The sequence below is a fragment of the Sceloporus undulatus genome, chromosome 3 (assembly GCF_019175285.1).
Source record: "Sceloporus undulatus isolate JIND9_A2432 ecotype Alabama chromosome 3, SceUnd_v1.1, whole genome shotgun sequence".
NCBI classification, from domain to species: Eukaryota; Metazoa; Chordata; class Lepidosauria; order Squamata; family Phrynosomatidae; genus Sceloporus; species Sceloporus undulatus.
The window spans coordinates 20,650,756-20,672,894 of NC_056524.1; the positions used below are offsets into that span (position 1 = coordinate 20,650,756).

Genomic DNA, 22,139 nt, shown 5'->3' on the forward strand with positions numbered 1-22,139 from the left:
TAAGAAAGGGGGGAGTTAAGGAGCTGAAAACATTTGTTGTCTCATTAAAACAAAGTGTGGTTATTTCAAATGTTTATATTTTATGGTACTGTTACTCCCCATCCTTCCAGAAAAGGTTGGACTGCAACTCCCAATAGCCCAAGCCAGCATAACCAATTGTGAGGGATGCTGCGAATTGCAGATCAACACGTCTAGAAGGCCATATGATTCCCAACTCTGCCCTATGTGAACTACTTAAGGGAGCTCGTCTGAACACAGAAGATGAAGATGTGATATCATAGCCAGTTTAAATTACCCGAAGGGCTGACACATAGAACTCTATCACACGAGGGACTTACCCCGAGGTAATCGTAGCGCAAACTTTGCCCAATGTGGGATCATCCGTTGAGCTTCTGAAATGTAATTGAGGCATTCCGCTGTTCTTCTCTTACCAATTGTTCATGGAAAAGCCATTTTTGTAATAACGGAAGATTCTGTTATTATAAAAATGGCTTCTCCGCAAATAATTTGTGGATGGAAGAACAACGAGAGCACTTCAGTGATGTTTCAGATGCACTACAGACAATCCCACCTCTATGCTTCTGGAATGTTTCGGCAACGTTTGGGCTATGATTACTATGTGGTAAGTCCCTCATGTGAAAAGGGCCATAGAAGAAGAATTAAGCATGTTTTCTGTGACTCCAGAGAAAATGGCATGAACCAAAGGATGCAAATAGCAAGAAATGAGGTTCTATCTACACATTAGGAAGATGTTCATGAGTGTGGGAGCTGTTCCACAGTAGAATAAACTAGCTTGGATGGTGATGGGAATTTCCTTCACGCGTTATTTTTAAAATAAAGGTTAAATTGCTATCTCTCACATGCAGATTCCCTGCAATGCAAATGTATTGGACTTGGTTACTGTTGGGATAGCAATAGCAGCAGCTTCATTTATATAACACTTCATACTGAACTAAGCAGTCTCTAAGCATTTTACGGCTGTAAGCTAATTGCCCCCACTTTAGCGACTTCGGAAGGATGCAAGCCTGAGTTAAGCTTGAGCCCTCTGGCCAGTATTGAACTCGCAACCTTATGGTTTTGAGTGAGTGGCTGCAGTACAGGCATTTAACCATTGCACCACCAGGGCTGTTGGGTGTTGTAGTGTTGGGTATCATCCAACACTACAGTTCTATTACTCTCTTGCTAATTACAGTTTATTTTAATTGCCCCATCTTCTTCTGCATCATCCCATATTGAAACCTACAGAAGCCAGGTCTAATGCCTGACAGATGCTTGACAACCCCATCCCACACTTTCCACTACTGTTCCCCGTTCCCCCCCCCCCCCCATTACCAGGCAAATGGCAAAAAGAAGGAGACTTACAGAGTTTCTGGCAGGCCATTGCAGTTGATGGTGTCAGTTCTATGTGGCTGGCTGCAACTAGGTGTGAGAGCCTTATTTATAGATAAAGCAATGTCTGCATTTGATCATTGTTTTGTAAATCAGTACTTAGGGCTCAAGGATGTACAATAAAAAATTCTGAACTCATCCCCTACAGAGGAAGAAACCAGGTATGGGCGATTGCTTGAGCAATTGCTCACCTAATTTAGAGAAATCAAAGCTACGCTTGACTATTGATTCAACACAAACTGACTACTGCTGTCAGTGGAAAGTGCAGGTGTTTTGTTACTCTGTCTGCTAATTATCTGTTGAAAGATTTATCTGGTTGTACAAGACCTTGAGCATATATGATTATATGACAGCTCATTAACACATATTGCCACAGAAGAGGATACCTGCTTGTGGGTGTTATTTTTTTTTCCCATGGGCAAATCTTAAGCATCCTCAGATGTCAAAGGACATAACAGTCCCCTAGTCTCTATTTCTGTTCCTTCCTCCTTTAGGCTGACAGCAATGTGAAATTAGGTCTCTTTCCTTACTCAAAGACAAATCTATAAGCTTGTTTTGCCTTAGTAGGCATGGTGGCCTTTCCAAACCTAGATATTTATTTACCTCTCTCTTCACGAACTCTAAGCCTTTCCCTGTATATTACCTGTCTGACAGCTTTCCCCATGGTCCTGGCATATGACATGGAGTCCAGCTTGGAGCAACTTGTCATTTTCTGTCACGTCAGCCCGCTGGAACAACCTGATTATGAACCACAATTGTTTGGCTTCAGGACAGAATGATTCCAGAGTAACAAGGGCACTTTGTTGCTATGGGCAGTAAAATAATGGACATTTAGAATGGTTGTAGATGAAGGAGGAAGAAAAAGCTTTTGAGTTTGTCTGGTCTTTACTATCAAGGAAAGGATGGGATGTTCACACTCTGTTGGGTTTTGCATGACACATGTGGGTCATTCTTAGCAGACCATCATTTTCCCTTTATACTGCTCATTTTTGTTTAATTGGATAGCAGAGACAGTGACAGCAATCCTGCTTTCTATCTCAGTCTGTTATAGCTGAGCGAACTTTGGGAAACATAATATAGAACTGCATTATGACCCTTTAAAGAGCTGAATGAAGCGGACTTTGGCTTTTGTGTCTCACAAATGCAGCCATATGAGAATTTCAAGGGAGTCACAATGAAAGCAAGTTGTAGACTTTAATTGTTGAAAAGCATCTCAAACGAGGGTCCTGGTCAAAGCATGACATCTGGCAAAGAGGTTTTCAAAGCCTGTTTAGAAACTAGGGCACTGAAACACAGCAAATTGATAGGTAGACAAGAAAGATCAAACTTCATCAGAAGAATGAAATACCTTAAGCATTTTTAAGATCATGTATAACAATGTAATACTGTAAAAATAACATCTTGAATAATTCATCCGTTATGTGCTGAGAGGCAGGGTAGAGTAGTTGTTTGAGCATAGGAATAGGACTCTGGAGATCAGGGTTTGACTCCCTGCTGGGCTATGGAAACGCCCCAGGTGACCTTTTTTAAAAAAAAAAATTAATTATCTGAGGGTTGCCATAAGTCAGAAATGACTTGAGGGCACAACAACAAGAATAACAATTACAATGTGTGCTTATCCATATATTGCCAAAATGGCACGCACCATCCACATACAGAAGCAGTGCTGGAGGAATTTCAGGCTTAAATTCAATTGATAGTCCTTCGTAGAGTAGATCTGTTTCAATCAATGGATTTACATACCTCCTGGCTTATCATTTAGCAATTAATTCAGTGGGTTCATTCAGTGTGGGACTAGTAATTAGGTTTAGGATTCAAAGTTTGCAGAAATACCAAAAAACCAAACAAAACAAAACAAAACACCCACCAAACTCCACCACAAAAGCCCCCAAATCTAATGCTACATTATGAAAGAATACTGTATGTATGTTGCAGGAGCAGCAGACAGGAATCTATTAAATTTGTAATGAAATATTATGGGAAAAGGTATGACTGGCTCAAATCCCATAAGCTTGGGTCAAGGCTAGCTGAAGAAAAATTTTAGCCCACTAAATCTCTAAAATCTTCAGGAGAGGCTCTTGTCTCTGGCCCATCACTTGCTCATAGTTCCCTCAGTGGGAACCAGGGAGAAGGCCTTATTGGTGGCTTTGGAACTCTCTCCCTGCAGAGACCACAGTAACCCCTTCCTTGTTCTCCTACCACCAGCAAATCATAATATTCTTATGTTATCAGGCTTTTAAAAACTTGGATGGACTTTTAATGTTGTACTGTTTATGTTTCGCATACAACATTTTAATGAATTTTAATGGTTTTAACTTTATAAATTGTTTTAAAGTGACCGTTGTTTTAAAAAAAATCATGTTTTTCTATAGTTTAAATCTGTGATGTGTTTCAACATATCATAAGATACCTTAGGGCCCATTTTTTAAATTTTTTATTTATTTTCTAAAAAACAATTACAAAACACAAGGACATAACATACAGAACATAGAAATTACATAAACACTTAAAGACTTAAGGACCTTACATACATACAATTTCAGCTTTACCCATTCCATCTCTCATACAACAAAAAGCCTTCCTGTAACTTCAGGTATCCTTATATTTACTAAGTTCAGTAATAGTGTTTTGTCTTAATTATTTTCTCACTTCCTTAGTTTAAATTTTGACATCTATTTCCTTATATAAGGAAAAAGAAGAGACAAAAAGAAAACTTTATGCAATTCAAAGGAAGTCTAATTTTTGTAGGTATTGCCTCTTGACTGATATGTGCATAACATCAAAATTTATCATATAACCTGAATTTTACTGCATCTTAATTAAGATGAGCAAATATTATGAAGTACTGTAATAACTACCAATAAAGAGGTAGATAAGAAAGAACTGCACCTATAAATCATATTTTACCATTCCTTCAAAAGACTGTCATTTTACCCCATTTTTCCTCAAAAAAATCAAATACTTGTTTCCATACTTCTAAGAATTTCTCTGATTTTCCATAATTTAGTTTCCTTGTCAATTTATCTGATTCCAATATCTCATATAGCTTAACAAACCATTCTTTCAATCTCTGAACATTTTGGTTTTTCCAAGCTTTTGCGTATATCATTCTAGCTGAACAAATCATATAAAATAGCACATACCTGTATGTCTTTTCCAACCTCTCATCAGTCATATTTAGTAAAAATATTTTTATATTCAATATTTTGTTAACAGTTTTCCGTATGGTAAACCAAAAACTTCTTTGCCTTCTTACATTTCCACCAAAGGTGATATATTGTCCCTTTTTTCTTTTTACATTTCCAGCATTTGCTGCTGGAATTTCCATATATTTTACATAATTTCACTGGTGTCAGATACCACCTGTAGCATATTTTATAAAAGTTTTATCTTATGTCTTGATATAGAGTGTATTTTACTCTTATTGTCCATGATTTTTCCCATTGATCAAAGTCCAGCAGTTTTCCTATGTCTTGTGCCCAAGCTATCATATTTGATTTGACTTGTTCACTTTCCGTATCATATTTTAGCAAACATTTATATAGTGCCGATATTGTTACTCCTTTCTTTGCCCACAAAATATTCTCCAGCTCGGATTTAAGAAAGTTTATTCCCTTGGTTTTTTTTATCTATTTTGAATCTATTTTGCAGTTGAAAGTATAAAAACCAATGATCAATCTTCCCTTCTGTTTTTAGCTCTTCCATTGATTTCATTATCCAATCCCCTTGCCTAAATTTTAAGCAAGTCAGCATATCTCAACCATTTTTCATTTCTTATTGGGTCTGTTCTTAGTAAGGCCTCATGAGGAGAGCATCATAATGGAATGCCTGAACAAATTAATTTTTTATATTTTCTCCATATCCGAAAGATGGCATTTCTGATAAAGTGATTTTTAAAGTCTCTATTCGCTTTCACTTTCTCATAGAACAAAAACACATGCCAACCAAACCTCAAGTTTGAACCTTCCAGTTTTAACAAATCAATATTTTCTAACTCCAACCAGTCTTTTAACCAAATCATAACACAAGCATCATAATATAGCTTGAGGTTTGGTAGCGCAAGTCCCTCCTTTCACTGGAGTCCTTCAAATATTTTAATCTAATTCTGGGTTTTTTCCCATCCCAAATGAAAAAATTAATGTCTTTTTGTGATTTTGATAAAATCGAATTATTTTGGATAATAGGGATGGTTTGGAAAAATAATAATATTTTTGGTTGGATTACCATTTTAACAGCGGCAATCCTACCTAATATTGAGAGTTTGAGATCTTTCCAGCTTTGAAGATCTTTCCTTAGATTGGCCCAACATTTGTTGTAATTATTATTAAATAAATCCAAATTCTTTTTTGTCAATTCAGTACCTAAATATTTTACTTTTTTCCCCACTTGTAGCCCCAAATGTGCACTCAATTCCGTTTCCTCTACACAATTCATATTTTTGTCATAATTATTGTTTTGTTCTTATTGATTTTTAAACCTGCTACTTTTTCGAAATTTTCAAATTCTTTTAACAACAAAGAAAATGTCATCTAATGGGTTACTTAACGATATTACTAAATCGTCAACAAACGCACAGGTTTTTAATTTGCACCCTTTTACTTTTACCCCTCTTATGTTATCATTTCCCCTGATATTAGCTAACAAAAACTCCATAACAAGAATAAACAATAATGGGGACAAAGGGCAACCTTTTTGCACCTCAATTAGTTTTGTTCTTTCACCATTAATAATGATTTTAGCTGTCTGTTTTTTTATATATTGCCATTGTCCAATTCAAAAAATCTGGGCCTACATCTAATTTTTTTAAAGTATATTGCAAAAAGGACCAATGAACATTATCGAAGGCCTTCTCAATGTCTAAGAAAATAAGAGCTAACTTTTTTTCATTATGGACTTCAAAATGCTCTAACCAATTTATAACATGCCTATTATTGTCTTTTAGTTGCCTTTTTGGTAGGAAGCCTCGTTGATCTTGGTGGATCCATTCGGTCAGAATCTTCTTTATTCTTCTTGCTAAGATGGTGGTGAATATCTTGTAGTCCACGTTCAAGAGGGATATGGGTCTGAAGTTTCCTGGGTTGAGATGATCTCGCCCTTCTTTAGGAATCAATACTATATAGCTTTGTCCTAGGTATGAGATAATTTATCCTCTTTAATTCATAGTTTGTTGTAGGGGTTCAGCTATTATATCAACCAATTCTTTGTAGTAGAGGACAGAGAATCCATCCAGTCCTGGTGCATTCCCAGATTTTAATGTCCTTATAGTATCTTTGATCTCTTGCACTGTAATTGGTTGATTTAGCACATTTTTCTGTTGTTCGTCAAGTGGCGTAATCTTAGTTTTATCCAAATAGTCCTTTATGTCTTTCATATTAGTATCTTTACTTTTAAATAAATCATTGTAATATCCTTCAAAAACTTTTTGAATTCCTTTTTGGTTTGTAATGACTTTAGAGCCATCTCTTATTTTAGTAATGGACAACATTTCCTCCCTTTTCCTAAGTTTGAAAGCAAGCCATTTCCCTGCTTTATTAGCCTGTTGAAAATAGCGTAGTCTAGCCGCTTTCATTTTTTGTTCAATTTCATTTGTCCATATTTGTGTAATTTGTTGTTCAAGGATTTCAATTTCTAATAGTATCTTTTTATTCGATTTTTTTTGAAGCTCTTTTTCTTTCATTCTTATTTTCTAATTTAATTATTGGATTATTTTTGCCCTGTGTCTTTTCAGGACCGCTTGTTTTTGTATAACGAATCCTCTCATTGTTGCCTTTGATGCAGCCCATATCGTAGCTTTCTCAAGATCGTCATTGCTATTTTCTTTGAAATAAAACTGAAGTGTCTTTTTAGTTTCTTCCAGTATTTCTTTATTCTGTAAGAGATAATCAAAGAGTCGCCAATTGTATTCTCTTTTAGGGCCTCTCAAAGATGTCATTAAAGGATTATGGTCTGAAATTACCTTAGGTAAAATTTTTGCATCACTAATTTCTTTACACAGACTCTTAGTCACAAAACACATATCTATTCTTGAGTGGGAAGCATGGTGGTTTGGGAAAAAAAGCATCTTGGTTTTTAAATATCCATATATCTTCTAGTTCCAAATGATCAATTAATGAAAAGAAGGATTTAGGAAGTTTTCCTTGTAAATCAAAAGTTCTTTTGCTTGAGCTTTTATCCATTTTGGGGTCGACTACCCCATTGAAATCCCCTAACAAAAGAATGTTGTCCAAAGGCACATTTTGTATCTCTTTAAGTAGTCGTCGAAAAAAGTTATCTTTTTTTATTTTGCGGAGCATAGATTCCAAAACACTAAAACTTTCTTTTTCTGAATTTCCGCTTCTATAGCCATATAATGTCCATTTGTATCTGTAAATAATTCTTCACTTTGAATCTTCTTACTGATATAAATAGCCACAACTCTTTTAGCTTTAGCAGTCACAGAGACATATTCAACACCAAATTTTGGATTTTTGAGAAGTTTTACATCTTTCGATTTTATATGCGTCTCCTGAAGACAAATTATATCCAAATTCAATTTCCCAAGATAATGAAATACTTTTTTCCTTTTAATCGGACTATTTAGGCCCTTTACATTCCAGGTCAGTATGTTGAAATTATTTCTTGACATTAGCAAACTATGGTTCAAAAGGTTTCTTTCTTTCCTCTTTTCTTCCCCCCTTTACCTTCTTTTCTCCTTCCTTTTTCCTTTACTTCTTTTAGTCTCCTCCTTCTTCTTCTGTTTCTTCTTCTTCAGCTACGTCCAATGAAGTTTTTTCCTCTACTTCTTCTTCCTGGTCTTCTTCTCCCACCATTATTGGAAAATCATGAGATATAAATGAATAAAACAAAACAACAGTAACATGAAGACTGAACTCCATATGCTGCAACATGTTGTTGCAGCTTCTATCTGCATGAATGAATGAATGAATGAATGAATCCTTCCTTCATGCATGTGTGTGTGTGTGTGTGTGTGTGTGTGTGTGTGTTAGGGTTATCAGGTCAGGAGTATCCCAATCTCTGAGATTTCAAAACATGAAAACTATGAATGCCCCCTTATGTTGTCACAGAGAGTGGGTCCTGGAAATGGTGCAAGGATGATACATACCCTGCAACATGACACATATGAAAACTGGAGCATGTGTGAACAAGCAACATCAGAATGTGGTCAAGATGACAAAGTTATTATTGAGGAAGACTGCACAAGCAGTAGGCCGCTCTAAGCCATAAGTCTGCATGTGGTTGTGGGGCATAATGATCATGTATCCCTGCATTCTATTGAAGATCCTTTCTGCATGCAAAGCACTCATTCTATTATTCAGTTAAGATAGCTCAACAGGTTTATTTGTTTATTTAACTGACTAGTTGCATATATATTCTACATTTCCTTCAATGAGCTCAAAGGAGCAAATGTGGATGTAGCATACCCCCAGTTTTATCCTTTTGAGCTAGGTCAGGCTGAGTAAGATTCCCTGGCTCAAGGTCACTCAATACAGTCGGCCCTCAGTATCTTTGGGGGATGCATTCTGGATGCCCCCCCCCGCAGTTACTAAAATCTACGGATGTTCAAGTTCTTTTATTTCCAATGGCGGCACATGGATATGGCTGGACCGCCATTAGGGAAAACAGGACTTCAGTGGCAGCATTTGCATGTGGCTGATCTACCATTGGGGATAGTCTCTGTTGTCCCCAATGTGTGTGCACATGGCCATGCCACCATTAGGGACAATGGGAGATGTCCCTAATGGCAGCACAGCCACATGCACATGCCGCCATTGGGGAGAACGTGGGCTTGCTATCCACGGATTATTGAATCCGCAAGTGTCAAGTCTGCAGATACTGATTGCTGACTGTACATTTAATAATTCTGTGGAGATTAAAACCTGGGTCTCTCCCAAATTTTACACCAGCTCTAACCACAGAGCCATAAATTTAATTTCAGATTATTAAGCAGCTTTCTTTTCTACTTTCTCCTATTACAATGGGTCCTTGGTATCTGCAGGGGTTTTTAATTCCAAGACTACCCCTGGATGTCAAAATCTGTGAAGTACCTGTGGATATCAAAAAGTCCCATATACAATGGTGTAATAAAATGTTGTCCATTATATAAAATGGCAAAATCAACTTTTGCTTTTTAAAAATTTTTGGGTGAGGGGATATCTTCAAATGATGGCTGATTGGATCCATGGCTACAGACGACTGACTGTACTATAGATTTCAAAACTATGCTCTAACGTAATAAGGGGCTTACGTTTTCACTATATGGTCTCTTCCCACTTTCCCTGGATACAATATTAACATTCTTTTAAGGAAGAGTAGTTTGATTAGCAACATCTAGCTGAAGAGTAGGGATGACTGAGTATAACATTTTCCTTCCATGGTGTCAAGTGGAATCAGTGGAGATTTTACCAGTTTAAAACCTGCAGAGCAGGGATTTCACATGGTATTTCTTGGGGACTGCCAGAGGAAATCCTGGAAAATTCAATGGAAAAAAGACTACTTTAATTCAACACTGAAAGACTAATTTGATAAAATACAAAGACTGCATCCTGGAGCAATTGAGCAGTAGATATTGAACATGGTGCTTGGGGAGAAGGTTATGAATCATGAACATGCAGTTCCTTGCATATACTGAAAATCTTCTGTACAATGCAAATTAAATATTTCTTGATATTTAGGTCAGTTGTTTTTAAAGTATCCATGGGTACTTTTTACATTGACATTTACAAAGTTATAAACAATGATGTCCTAGAGAAGCATCCATGAAACCCACTGGGTGGCCAAGTTACACTCTCTCAGCCTCAGAGGACAGCAATGGCAAAACCCCTCTGAAGAAAATTGCAAAGAAAACCCCATCATAGAGTCACCTTAGGTTCACCATGAGCCAGAAATGACTTGAAGGCACGCAGCAGGAGCAGCAGCAAAAGTACCAAGCTTTACTCAGATTAGAATCATTAGTAACAACCTCAGCCCAGCATTCAATGTCTCTCTTCCTTGCCCTTCAATATAAATTCTCTCTCTTTCCCTCCCTCTACATTGGTAGCCATTGAGTCTATGCTAGCTTTCTTTCCACTATAAACTCTTTTATTGCTCCCCCTTTCTTGACATTTCTCTTCTGTCATGCCCACTCTGTCTTTCTTTCTCTCCTATTGCTCTTCCTTTCAGCTCTGCTGCTCATGCTGCCTTCCCCTTGTTTACTTCTTACCCTTGCCTGCTACCATGAGTGCCACACCCAACTTTGGATTGTCATACACTAGTTCTCTTTCCTCCAGACATCAAGATTTGCCTATTGTGGGAATGATTTGTTGATTATGGTCATCATATGGTGGGTTGTGAGTGGGTTAATCAACCCTCATCACCACACACATACACATATTGCAAATATTCCCCTACAAGCATTCTATACAAAATGTAGAGATCTCTGCATTTCCACTGGTTTCTGTATGTCCCTTGTGCTGGTCTATGACTGTAATAAAGATGAACTGAACTGAACTGCATGTCCCAAAGAGGATGAGTATAAGGTAGAAGACCCAATAATAGGGTCGCCTTAGGGTCATCATAAATCGGAAATAATTTGAAGGCACACAACAACCACAACATTGGGTAGATTGTGATTCTCTTTAAGAGCCAGGGTCCACAGAACACAACACATACACACACATTTTGGGGCATGCCTCAATTTTAAATCTGCCTATAGAAATTAATTCAGTCATCGTTGATTTGATTTGCAAACATTCCCCTCTGAATAGTTTTTTGTGTTTTTTTGGGGGGTTATGTGGCCATGTTCCAGAAAAGTTTCTTCCTGACGTTTCACCAGCATCTGTGGCTGGCATCTTCTGAATATTTGCAAAATACTTTCCAGCCCTTTCCAAGATGAACCAAGGTATGTCTGTGCAGGGATATTTCTATATCCCTGCCACTAGAGGTGTGCAGGAATTTCTCTCCATGTATTTACCACCCTTACTGGATTGTAACAACTGATCAAGTATTCTTTTTCAAAAATTGTTCTTTTTTTAAAAAAATGCATTCTTGTTTTAAAAAAATGGGAGACAAGGACATCAATCTTCTTTTGCGTATGTAGAAAGACAGCTGTTAACTTCAGTCTTCCTTCACAGTTCACTGATGCACATGAATATTGAACTAGATTTATTGAATGAAAATGAATACATGCTGCCAAAATTATTCACCTCTTTCATGGCTGACCACAGAGATTCTTAAAATCCCTGTATTGGTTTCCTATCCATTTCTGAATCCTATACACATTCCACATTTTTATCTTCAAAAATTTTCCTTGACTATTATATTCTTGCACATCCCTAACTGTGATCTTCATTCATCTGGCTCTATCACTCCAGCCATCCAATATACAATTAAACTTGGATCCCTAACATAGCTACTTGTTTTCTCTCTTGGTGACCCTTGTGTCTGAAACTGCCTGCCAGGATACTTCTGTGTGACCACAGGATGAATTAATCCACTTTCCTGCAGAATTAATCCACTTTCAATGTCATGGCTCAATACTATGGAATCCTGGGGTTTGTAATTTGTTGTGGTGCCAGAGCTCTCTGACAAAGAAGGCTAAATGTCTCACAAAACTACATTTCTCAGAATTCCTTAGCATTGAAGTGGTGCCAAACTGGATTATTCCTGCAGCCTAGAACTGTGATTGCCATTTGCTGCTTGAATTACAGATCAGACTTGTGAGTAATATTTTGAAAGCTACAGGGTTAATGATTTAAGTAGGTTTGTTCATTGGGTGAACTTGCAAACTCCATGAGGAGCCCTACTACCTCCTGTCACTCTCAGTTTGAGCACTGCTGTGGTTTCCTGAGAAAAATCTTCATAAACCCTTTATAAATCTAGGATCACACCACTACTGGTACAGCTTTGAAAGACATAACCATATTCATGTTCTTCAATAGCCAGTGTCACTATAAACGCAAGGTATAAAAATAAGAAATAAAATAAATACTGGGGGGCTTCTGATACTGTGATGGCTTGTAAATGTGAATGAACCATCATATTAACTGAATTTTCAGATTAACTCACACTAAAATGTAATCCTTCACTAAGGGGTGAAACAGACTGCCCTGAAGGGGCAGCTTGAAGCCATCCCTGACAAAGTCGGATTGGGGCCGTGGCACTCGCATTCTGAGGCTCAATCCGTTGTGGCGCCAGCAAAAAAGGGAGCAGATTTTAACCACTGCAAGAAAATCTTCAAAAACCATGTAGTTTTCAATGCCTATTGGCAATTAAGGACTAATTCTTAGCAAAATTTGTTGTTTTGCAGGAAGAAGAGCAGTATTTTCTGTACTGGAAACAGTATTTTCTATGCAGAAAATAATATTCCTGCATAGAAATATTATTTTATGTGCAGAAAATGTTACTTTCTATGAAAACCACCTATGTATGAATTTTGCACAGAATAGGTCCTCAATTACAGCATTTTCTGCACAAGAAACAGCTTTTCCTGTGCATGAGATAACGTTGCTGTAAATTTTACACAGAATATCTCACATGCAATGAATCAGCCACCTGTTCTCAAGTTTACAAGTGTCAAACATAACATAGTCAAGTCATGCACATACATATGTGCATTTCCACAGTCAGCATAACCTTTATGCTGTTTTATATTTTGTTGGAATCTCGCTTCGATCTTGGGAGAAGCAGGAAATACAAATAAAACATATTATTATTATTATTATTATTATTATTATTATTATTATTATTATTATTATTATTAGTGTTCATCACCTTTCCCCCACAGCACTCATCTCCATAGAACATGGACACATTTTGCTAGGAAAAAATATTGAATACTTCGACTGCCCAGAAACTGTTACTTGTCTACTATCTGTGTAGAAATGCATGACTTATCTTGCTAAATTTTATCCAAACTAATTTTATTCCATCTGGTGTTTGAACCTGGGGAGAAATTCAGACTCCTTGATTTATTTCCCTCCCCCCAAAGGAGGGGGGTTATAGGTGTGGATATTAGCTAGATATTTTATTCTGATTATTGGGAAACCCTATTGTTACTATTGTTTTTGTTGTGACAGTTATCAGAACAACAGATTTAGCTCACTTTTGGTTAATGCCTCATAAAAATGTGCATTTCTCAGTCTTTTGTACTATTCACTTAAAGTACAACACCATGAGACATAATTGTCCACTTTTTCAAGATAAAACGTTGCTTTGATTATATTGAAAAAAATATCTAGATGATATTTGACCCAAACAATAACATTTTTTCCTTCCATGATAAACCTCATTGCTATCTAATTGTTTAACAGCAGTGTCACAGGGCTCTGACAGTAAATTTTTGCACATGGAAACCAACAATGACATCCATTTTATTTTTAAAGACCATTCTTTATTTCCCAGGTGTGATGGGGGAATATGAGCCGAAAATTGAAGTCCATTTTCCATACACAGTTACAGCTGCTAAGGGATCTACAGTTAAGATGGAATGTTTTGCACTGGGCAAGTAAGTACATATTCTTCCATAATTAGACACAATCGGATATTAAAATATGGCATGGGGGGAGGGCTCTGTTATTTAGCAGCTTTTTGTTTTACTTTTTCCAGTCAAAGCCTTTCCTTCTTTGATCCTTAAACTAAATTTATATAAATCAACTACTGTGGGAATTGACTGTAAGGAAGCAATTATACATGTAGTTTATCAAATGAAGGGTTTCCTCGATGACTATGTGAAATCCCGTTTATTTCAGTGAGTCTGTTTATGTGTAAGTAAGTTTGGGTCCAATTCAAAGTTTCCAAGTTATGTAACTCAATATTTTGAATGTCATTGTTGAGAAATCTATGCATAGGGTCTGATAACTATGAGGGATCTTGTCAGTTTTGGTATGAAATAACTTGCAGGAATATTGGTTCCTTTAACCAAAGTATAGCACAAATTCTCATGGAAATATTATTGAAGAAGGTCATGGAAGAAAACACAAAGGCAGGTTTACAGCTGAACATCAGGAAAACACAATTATGGCCACTGATGATCTATGTAATTTTAAAGGAGATGATGAAGAGAGTGAATTAGTTCAAGATTTTCCATACTTGGGCTCAATCATCAATCATAGTGGAGATGGCAGTAGAGAAATCAGAAGAAGACCAAGACTCGGGAGTGTAGCTATGAAAGAGCTAGACAAGTGTAAAGATATATCATTAAATACTAAAGTTAGGATTGTCCATACCATTGTATTTCCCATTTCTGTGTATGCATGTGAAAGCTGGACAGTGAAGAAAGCTCATAAGACAAAAAAAAAAAAACCTTATTTGAGTTGTGGTGCTGGAGAAGAGGTCTCAGAATATCATGGACCACTAAAATATCATGGACCACTACTGGAGAAGGGGGAGGAAAAGGAAGACTGTACTTGGCTCAGTAAAACATATTTTGGTGTATCCGAAGAGTTCCTTCTCAATATTTGGTCATTCCTGCTTTTGTTTTCCTTTAATGTAATAACAATAGGTGATACCTAATGTGTTGGGCAGAGACAGCTCACTCCTTCAGTATCTCTTTCTCTCCTCTCTTTGTATGTATATGTGTCAGAGACATGAGCCTCTAATAAGATCTGTTCTAGTACTAGGCAAAGTGAGGTGGTCGCTTCTGGCACTAGGTGCTGGGAATAGCAAGCGATGATATGCTGTTGGAAAAAAAGGTCATGTGTGTCCTGTAGCCTGACCTGAAGAAATAAGTGAGTCCCCTCCACCTCCAAAGCAATAGGGGATGCTTTCCATCACTAATCCTGAATAAAGATTCACCTTCCACCTTGTGGTGGTTCTTCTAACATAGTAAGGCACAACTTGATCCAACCAATGTCCTACCTCATCCAGAAGATAGTAGCTAATCTGATGTCTGTCGGATATAATGACAGTAGCTTTCTCCCGCGGTTATTTCCCAGAAACTGGTATTCAGAAATAGTACAGTACACTGGTATGCACATATGGAATAGCTGCAGGCTTCTTGAAGGCAGGCTATAAATTGATGATGATGATGATGATGATGATGATGATGATGATGATGATGATTTCTTTTCATGAATACTGAGGAATTTGTGGAGGTTCATAATTTTTTTTTACCAAAAATGGATATAAAGATTCTACTAGTCACACTCTTTTTTATCAGAGATGACCAAAGAGGAAAATTTATTTACATCCCAAATTAGCAATCAATTTAATCAAAAACCTATTTAAAGACATATTAAATAGAGCTCAGAAACAAAAGGCAATCACTCTAACCAGTACAGAATTGGAGTAACATGTTCTCTGAATGCTTATCCCCTCCTCCTCCTCCTCCCCTGTTCCATACCCACTGACGTTAGTATAGAAGCTGCCTCTTACTTTTTATAGTACCACTTGTACACCTAGAGCAATCTAATGTTATTTTTTTACCCCTTTCCCCAAATGTCATTCAAACAAATCAGACTTTGTGCATGCTTTGCCAAATGACCAGTTCAGTGTTCTGGGAATGCAGAAATTAATAAACCCTGTGAAATTCATTCACCTGACAAAATATCAGTTGTAAAAAGTTTAATAAAAACTATATATCCTTTACAAATATATTTTCTTCACAACTTTTCCAGATGGAAGATGGTGAACTAGTAACGAAAGATCACTAAATCAATACATAATTCAGTGTCCCACATGAGGAAATTGATCAAACATTAAGGCAGAAGCAAATGAAATGTCTTGCATTTGATTATAAAATTATAAAACATTCTGGATTTATGTTCCATAATATCCTATGGATATGGGGCAGGTAACTATCCATGCATTATAAAACCGAAAATATAGATATATAAAATGAATTCAAACAGTACCATATTCATCATCCCTCGATTACTAAATTATAGACCAAATATAAAGGGCAGAAAGAGAAACATTCAGAGAAATAGTATTTCACTGCCCTACACTATTATATATGATGAAAAAATAATAAGGATTTTAAAATATTAGAAATCTGGAGAAATCTCATATCCAGAACCAAATTGTGCTGATTCAGGCAGATTTGAGAGATCTGAAAAGTGAAACAGAGTTCTCTGAAACAGACCAGACCTGAACTTGAGCATTTCTGAAGGGTCATGACTCATGAACAAAGCTCTTCGATTAGACTGACTTCCCTCATACAGTATCCACAGATTCCTCATCCATGGATTCAACCATGACAGTATCCACATATTCCTTATCTATGGATTCAACTATGACATGAAAATATTTTTAAAAATATAAATTTCAAAAAGCAAACATTCATTTTGCCATTTTATATAAGGAACACAATCATATTACACCATTGTATTCAATGGGACTTGAGCAGCCATGGATTTTGGTGTCCACTTTACCTCCTGGAACCAAACCCCAGCCGATACCAAGGGTCCACAGAAAATAGCTAGCTGTACACTGAGATTTCTGATCTCCTACCTTCAAAAATTAGGTAGCTTCCAACCATCAAGATTACCTTTTTAGAGGTGGCATCCCAATTTTTCAGTGCATTCCTTGGGCAATTGGAGGCTCTCAAAGTTGCAAATCATATGTCATTTTAGCAACAAACCCTTTAATTCTCATAGTCCTTTTACTGGTTATTCATCTGCGGCATTTCCTTTATTGCTTTACTTTTAAAAATTGTTGATTATCCTTAGTGCCCTTTCATTGTTCTCATTGTTCTCATTGTTACTTGTCACTACATTGGGAGCTTTTGCTGAACAGCAAGGTGAAATGTTCTTCACTAAATTGATATATAGATCAGATACCTCTGGGATGATGGTGACAGCTATCTGCTAGTCCAATAGTCTTGTAAACTGGATACCAAGAAAACCTGGATTTTTTTGGAAACCTATTTGAGGTTGTTAAGAAAAACAGGAATGGCTGACAGGCTTCCCTGAATGATATCTTGATCATTGTTATTGAACTCCTTCTACAATAGGCAGTTCCAGTGAGGTGTGGGGTTTCTTTTAAAGTGTATGTCAGTCGTACTGAGCAATGTTAAAACCTAACATGTTTCTTTCTTTCTTTTATATACCGCCCTCCTCCCAGAGTGAGACCACAAATAAAATTGGTTAAAAATTAACATTTTATTTAAAATTTAAAAGCAATGAAAATCATTTCATTTCAACAGTATAAAATTATGTTTTTTAAAGCCATGAAGACAGCACACACCTCACTAATAAGCCTCTATGAGAGTGATTATATAACCCAGTTTGAACAACTTGAACAAATAACATCTTTGCCTGCCAGCGAAAGGAAAAGAGGGAGGGGGCCAGCCTAGCCTCCCATAGAAGGGAATTCCAGAAGGTGGGAGCAGCCACCGTGAAGGCTCTGTCTCTTGTCCTCACCAAACAAGCCTGTGATGGTAACGGCACTGAAAAAAAGCCTTCCCCTGGTGATCGTAAAGCTCTGGTAGATTCAATTGTGATGCAATCTTTCAGATAGTCTGGACTTAAGTCATATAGGGCTTTATAAGTCATGACCAGCACTTTGAATTCTGCCCAGAAACAAATAAATTGTCAGTTAAGTTGTTTTAACAAGGGAGTTTTATGCTCCCTATAACTGGGCCTAGTCAGCATTATGCCGCAGCATTTTGAACCTGCTAAAGTTTCCAAAGGCAGCCCCATGTAGAGTGTGTTACAGCAGTCCAAATAGGATGTAATGAAGGCAAATGTCACCATAGCCAGACCTGAAGTCTCAAGGAATGGGTTCAGCTGACACACTAGTTTTTTCTGTGCAAATGCACTCCTGGTCACTGCTGAAACCTGGACAGCAAGGCTCAGTTCAGGAGAACTCCCAATATCTTACAGGTACACTTTGTTATTTGCTATATTGCTCTGAGAACTATTGTTTTGGGGCAGCAATAAATAGGTGTCCATGAATAGGAAAATAAAGAAAATAATATCACTGTAATTACATATTACAAATCCTCTTGTGGTCTCTTCCAACTCTATGATTCTCTCAAACAAGTAGGCATAATTATCAATCTTTGGAAGATTTACAAAAGAATTGATTCCTCAAAGTGCTATAAAACAGTGAGTAGGGCAGCTTGATTCATGCAGGAAAGAAGTTGAAAATTACTTAAATGCATTTTTGAACCTTTAAAATAAAATGGCAAAGGTGTAGTGAATGGCTACAATGCTATCCAAACACTGTAGACACTATAGGTACCATTTTCTGGAACAATTCTGGTTGGATAATATATATTACACACAGTGGAACCTGGTGGCTTTTTACCTCAGTGGAAAAGGGAGGTATTCACAGCAATGGACCCTAATCCCAAAATAGGTTCAGTACCTTGGATATCTCCTTTAAAGTTCAGGCAAAACCCCAATGACTTGAGAGCACCAGCTACCACTGACTTTATATGGGTTCACCCTTAAAGTAGTCCAGAAGCTCCATCCTGTACAAATTTCAACAAATAGGATAATCACTGATTCATTCAGTGAAGCCCCATTACACCACTTCTTAAGGCATTTGCATATAAGCTGAATTCAAGGTGTTAGTTGTCACCTGCAAAGTCCTAAAATGACTTAGAACCAAAATATCTGAACAAGCATCTCCCTTCCTATTGTCCTACTCATATGTTGAAATCTTCATAAGACACTATTCCCCCCCCCCCCCACCCATTTGTAGGAGAAATACTTTATGAATTTAATACAAGAAGTTCCTTTGTGAGGGCACCCAGATTTTGGAATGGTGTCCATGAGCAGATACAATCAATGCTAATTCTGTTTTGTTTTTAGCATCAAACTGCAACATTGCTTTTGCACACATTGTAATTGTAAACATGGAGCATATTTTTCTGATAATTGTGTTTTTTGTTTTGTTATTTTCTGCTTGAAAAGGATTTTATTTTGTCTCTTAATTTGTAATTGTCATTTTTTAAATAATGGATATGTTCTTTTGAAATGGTGTGTGAATTGCCCATGGATGACTTGTGGACTAAGGGTGGTTTATAAATCAATTGATTAAATGCATACATAAATGTATAATAAATGTCAAACTTCAGAACAATGGACTAGATCCAGATATAGACATATTTGAAATACATTTATTGAAATTCATGGATCATTAGGACTAACTTATGTACCATTGATTTCAGTGGGCCTACTCAAAGTATGATTGAGTATGGAACTAATCCATAATACTTTGCCTTGCAGTTTTGATACTGTTTGCAGTTCTGGGCTTTGCACCGTGATCTAAGTATAGTTATTTATTTAGTAGTCTTTTGAAATTTTATTTTATTGTTCTTTTGTCATTGTTATTGGTAGCCTTACTGAGAAAAGGAATGTAGAAGTAGATAATGAACCATCTTTTTAAAAAAAAACAGGTAGGTAGTCTTCCTGAGATCAGCCCTGCTCATCTCTGAGCTCTAGCCCCTGATCAGAGTTTGAGATTCTTCCTTTCTCCAGGGCTGCATCTGCACTGCAGAAATGATGCAGTTTGACACCACTAACTGCCATGGCTCAATACTATAGAATTCTGGTATCTGTAGTTTTGTGATCTATTTCTCTTTCTCTGGCAGAAAGCTCTGGTGCCATAACAAACTACAAATCCCAGGATTCCATAGCATTGAGCCATGGCAGTTAAAGTGGTGTCAAACTGCATTATTGCTGCAGTGCAGATGCAACTCAAGATGCCTAGGGACCTGCTTTCTTCACGGAAATTCAATATAGCCACAGCTTTGAGAGTTATAGCTTCCAGAATCCTGCAGCCAGCATAGTTGGTTGCTATGCTGATTAGAGGATTCTGCCAGTTGAAGACCCCCAAAATAACTTTTTTCATGCTTTGTATATAACTCCATATCATGCCTAGTCACCTTGAGACTCTTCCATTTGATTTACAAGTTCATTCCTTTGTCAGTAGGACAATGAAAGAAAATAGCTTCCTTGCAAGTTTTGTCACAGCGTCACACTGTGATTACTTCATGGCCAAGTTCAGAGCCTCTATTGTTCAGCATTGGGCGGGTTATCTAGTAAGTCGGATCCATCTACTATTAGTGAAACAGACAGATAGTTTAGTTCTTGCAGTCCTTATCTCTCTTTTCCAGCCACCAGTACACAATTGGGGACTGGATATGCCAAAATGCTTCTGACTTCATTCTGTAATAATTAGATGAATGGCATTTCAAGCTTTATCTGCAACCTGGGGGCTCAGACAGGAGGTAAACATGCATGAAATTCCTTCTTCTCTTAGGTTTTCAATTCCTCCTGATCCTTACCTCCCTCTCTCCTAATAGCATTTACAAATGTTTCTATTGTTACCTTTCACCAGGCAATCATTAGGGAACTGAAACTTTATTGTTTGGCATTTTAGTGAAAATAAACAAATGCGAGCTATCACTAATTTCCAAATGCTATTTGCTCCAGGGCTCTATAATTTTGTTTTTTCTTGTGATTTTGAGCCCTAGATGTCTCAGACGGCCTCCGTTCCATTGTAATTGTGAGAATGACAAATATTCCTGAGAGACTTTCTGTGGTAGAGAGTTGGCAAACCTTTCTTAGACGAGTCTGGGCTTTTAGTTACAGATTAATGATTTATTAATTGTGTGTGTTTGGAGCTGCCAATCACCACAGGCTCCCAGGGGAAAAAATCTTAAATTGGAAAAGGTGCCATGTGTGTCTGTCAAATCCAGGGCAGATGATTTGACAGCTCAAGTGACAGAAAGACTGAAGATAAGATGGGCATAGTGAACAAAGATCAATGTGCAAATAGGATTGTGTATCCTATCTTCGCATAGTAATCTACTGTGCATTCATTTACATCCAGTGGTGTAAATTCCAAAATCACTGCTAGCAGGTATGTGATATTTCAGTAGCAGTTGCCCATGTTCTTTTTGAAGCTCTAGGCATTCTATACTCTGCTTAATATAGATACCAAATACTATATTCCTACATTTTCTCCATTACTACAAGAGTGATATCCAGTACAGATCAAGTTATTCTTGATCAAGACTACATGTCATCATCTCAGCCACCCATGAAAAAAGTGTTTTTTTTGGAGTATTTTGGATTTAGGAATTCTGCACAAGGGAGGCTCAACCTGTAATCCTAAATCAACTATAACACTAACAGAGTGAAACCAGTGCAGCTGCAGAGAATGAATGAATGTGCATCTATGCTTTTACAGAGATATTGGATACCTCCTTCTCTGAGATCTAAAAAGGTCCATCCTCTCACACAAGTGAGAGTTGCATCATTGGCTGTATCTGCACTGCATAAATAATCCTGTCTAACACCCAGATTTCCATAGCATTGAGACATGGCAGTTAAAGTGGCGTTAAAATGTATTAAATCTGCAGTGCAGTTACAGCTTTTCCCCAATTGGAACCTGGCCACGAAAGTCTGTTTAACTTAGCTTAGATGTGACTGACTTTATTACTGCTTATATATGGAGAATGAATGTTCAATTTGGATGAAAACTTTTTTTAAAAAATCAGCATTTGCCACACGTCTCACAAAACGTGCCCTTAGCAACAAAGGGAATTTTGATGCTTGAGAAAAAAAGTTGCCATCTCAATTCAATGTTGCTCTGGTTTTGATGGAAGGGATTCATGCTGGTTTAACTACAGGTTTGAGTGCATTAAACCAAACATGTATTAAAATGGCATTAAAATATCACAAATGTTGTATGGTTAAAAGCTTTAGCATTAAAAAGGCTTGATCAAGGATATTTTATCTTTTTTTCCTGTTATAGTTTAATGAATAATAATATGACTGTGGTGCAACTTAAGGAGACTCCATGCATTGTTGAGGCAG

The 22,139-nt window shown here is 37.0% G+C and overlaps 1 protein-coding gene across 5 annotated transcripts in view; it reads left to right on the top strand.

Annotated features, from left to right (window-relative positions):
* Positions 1-22,139, top strand: part of CNTN5 (contactin 5) — a 932,298-nt gene that overhangs the window by 718,277 nt on the left and 191,882 nt on the right. For all 5 annotated transcript variants that reach the window (XM_042459705.1, XM_042459707.1, XM_042459709.1 and 2 more), the window contains one exon: positions 13,768-13,870. In XM_042459705.1, the coding sequence (XP_042315639.1) occupies positions 13,768-13,870 (103 nt within the window). The remainder of the gene's footprint in view (positions 1-13,767; positions 13,871-22,139) is intronic.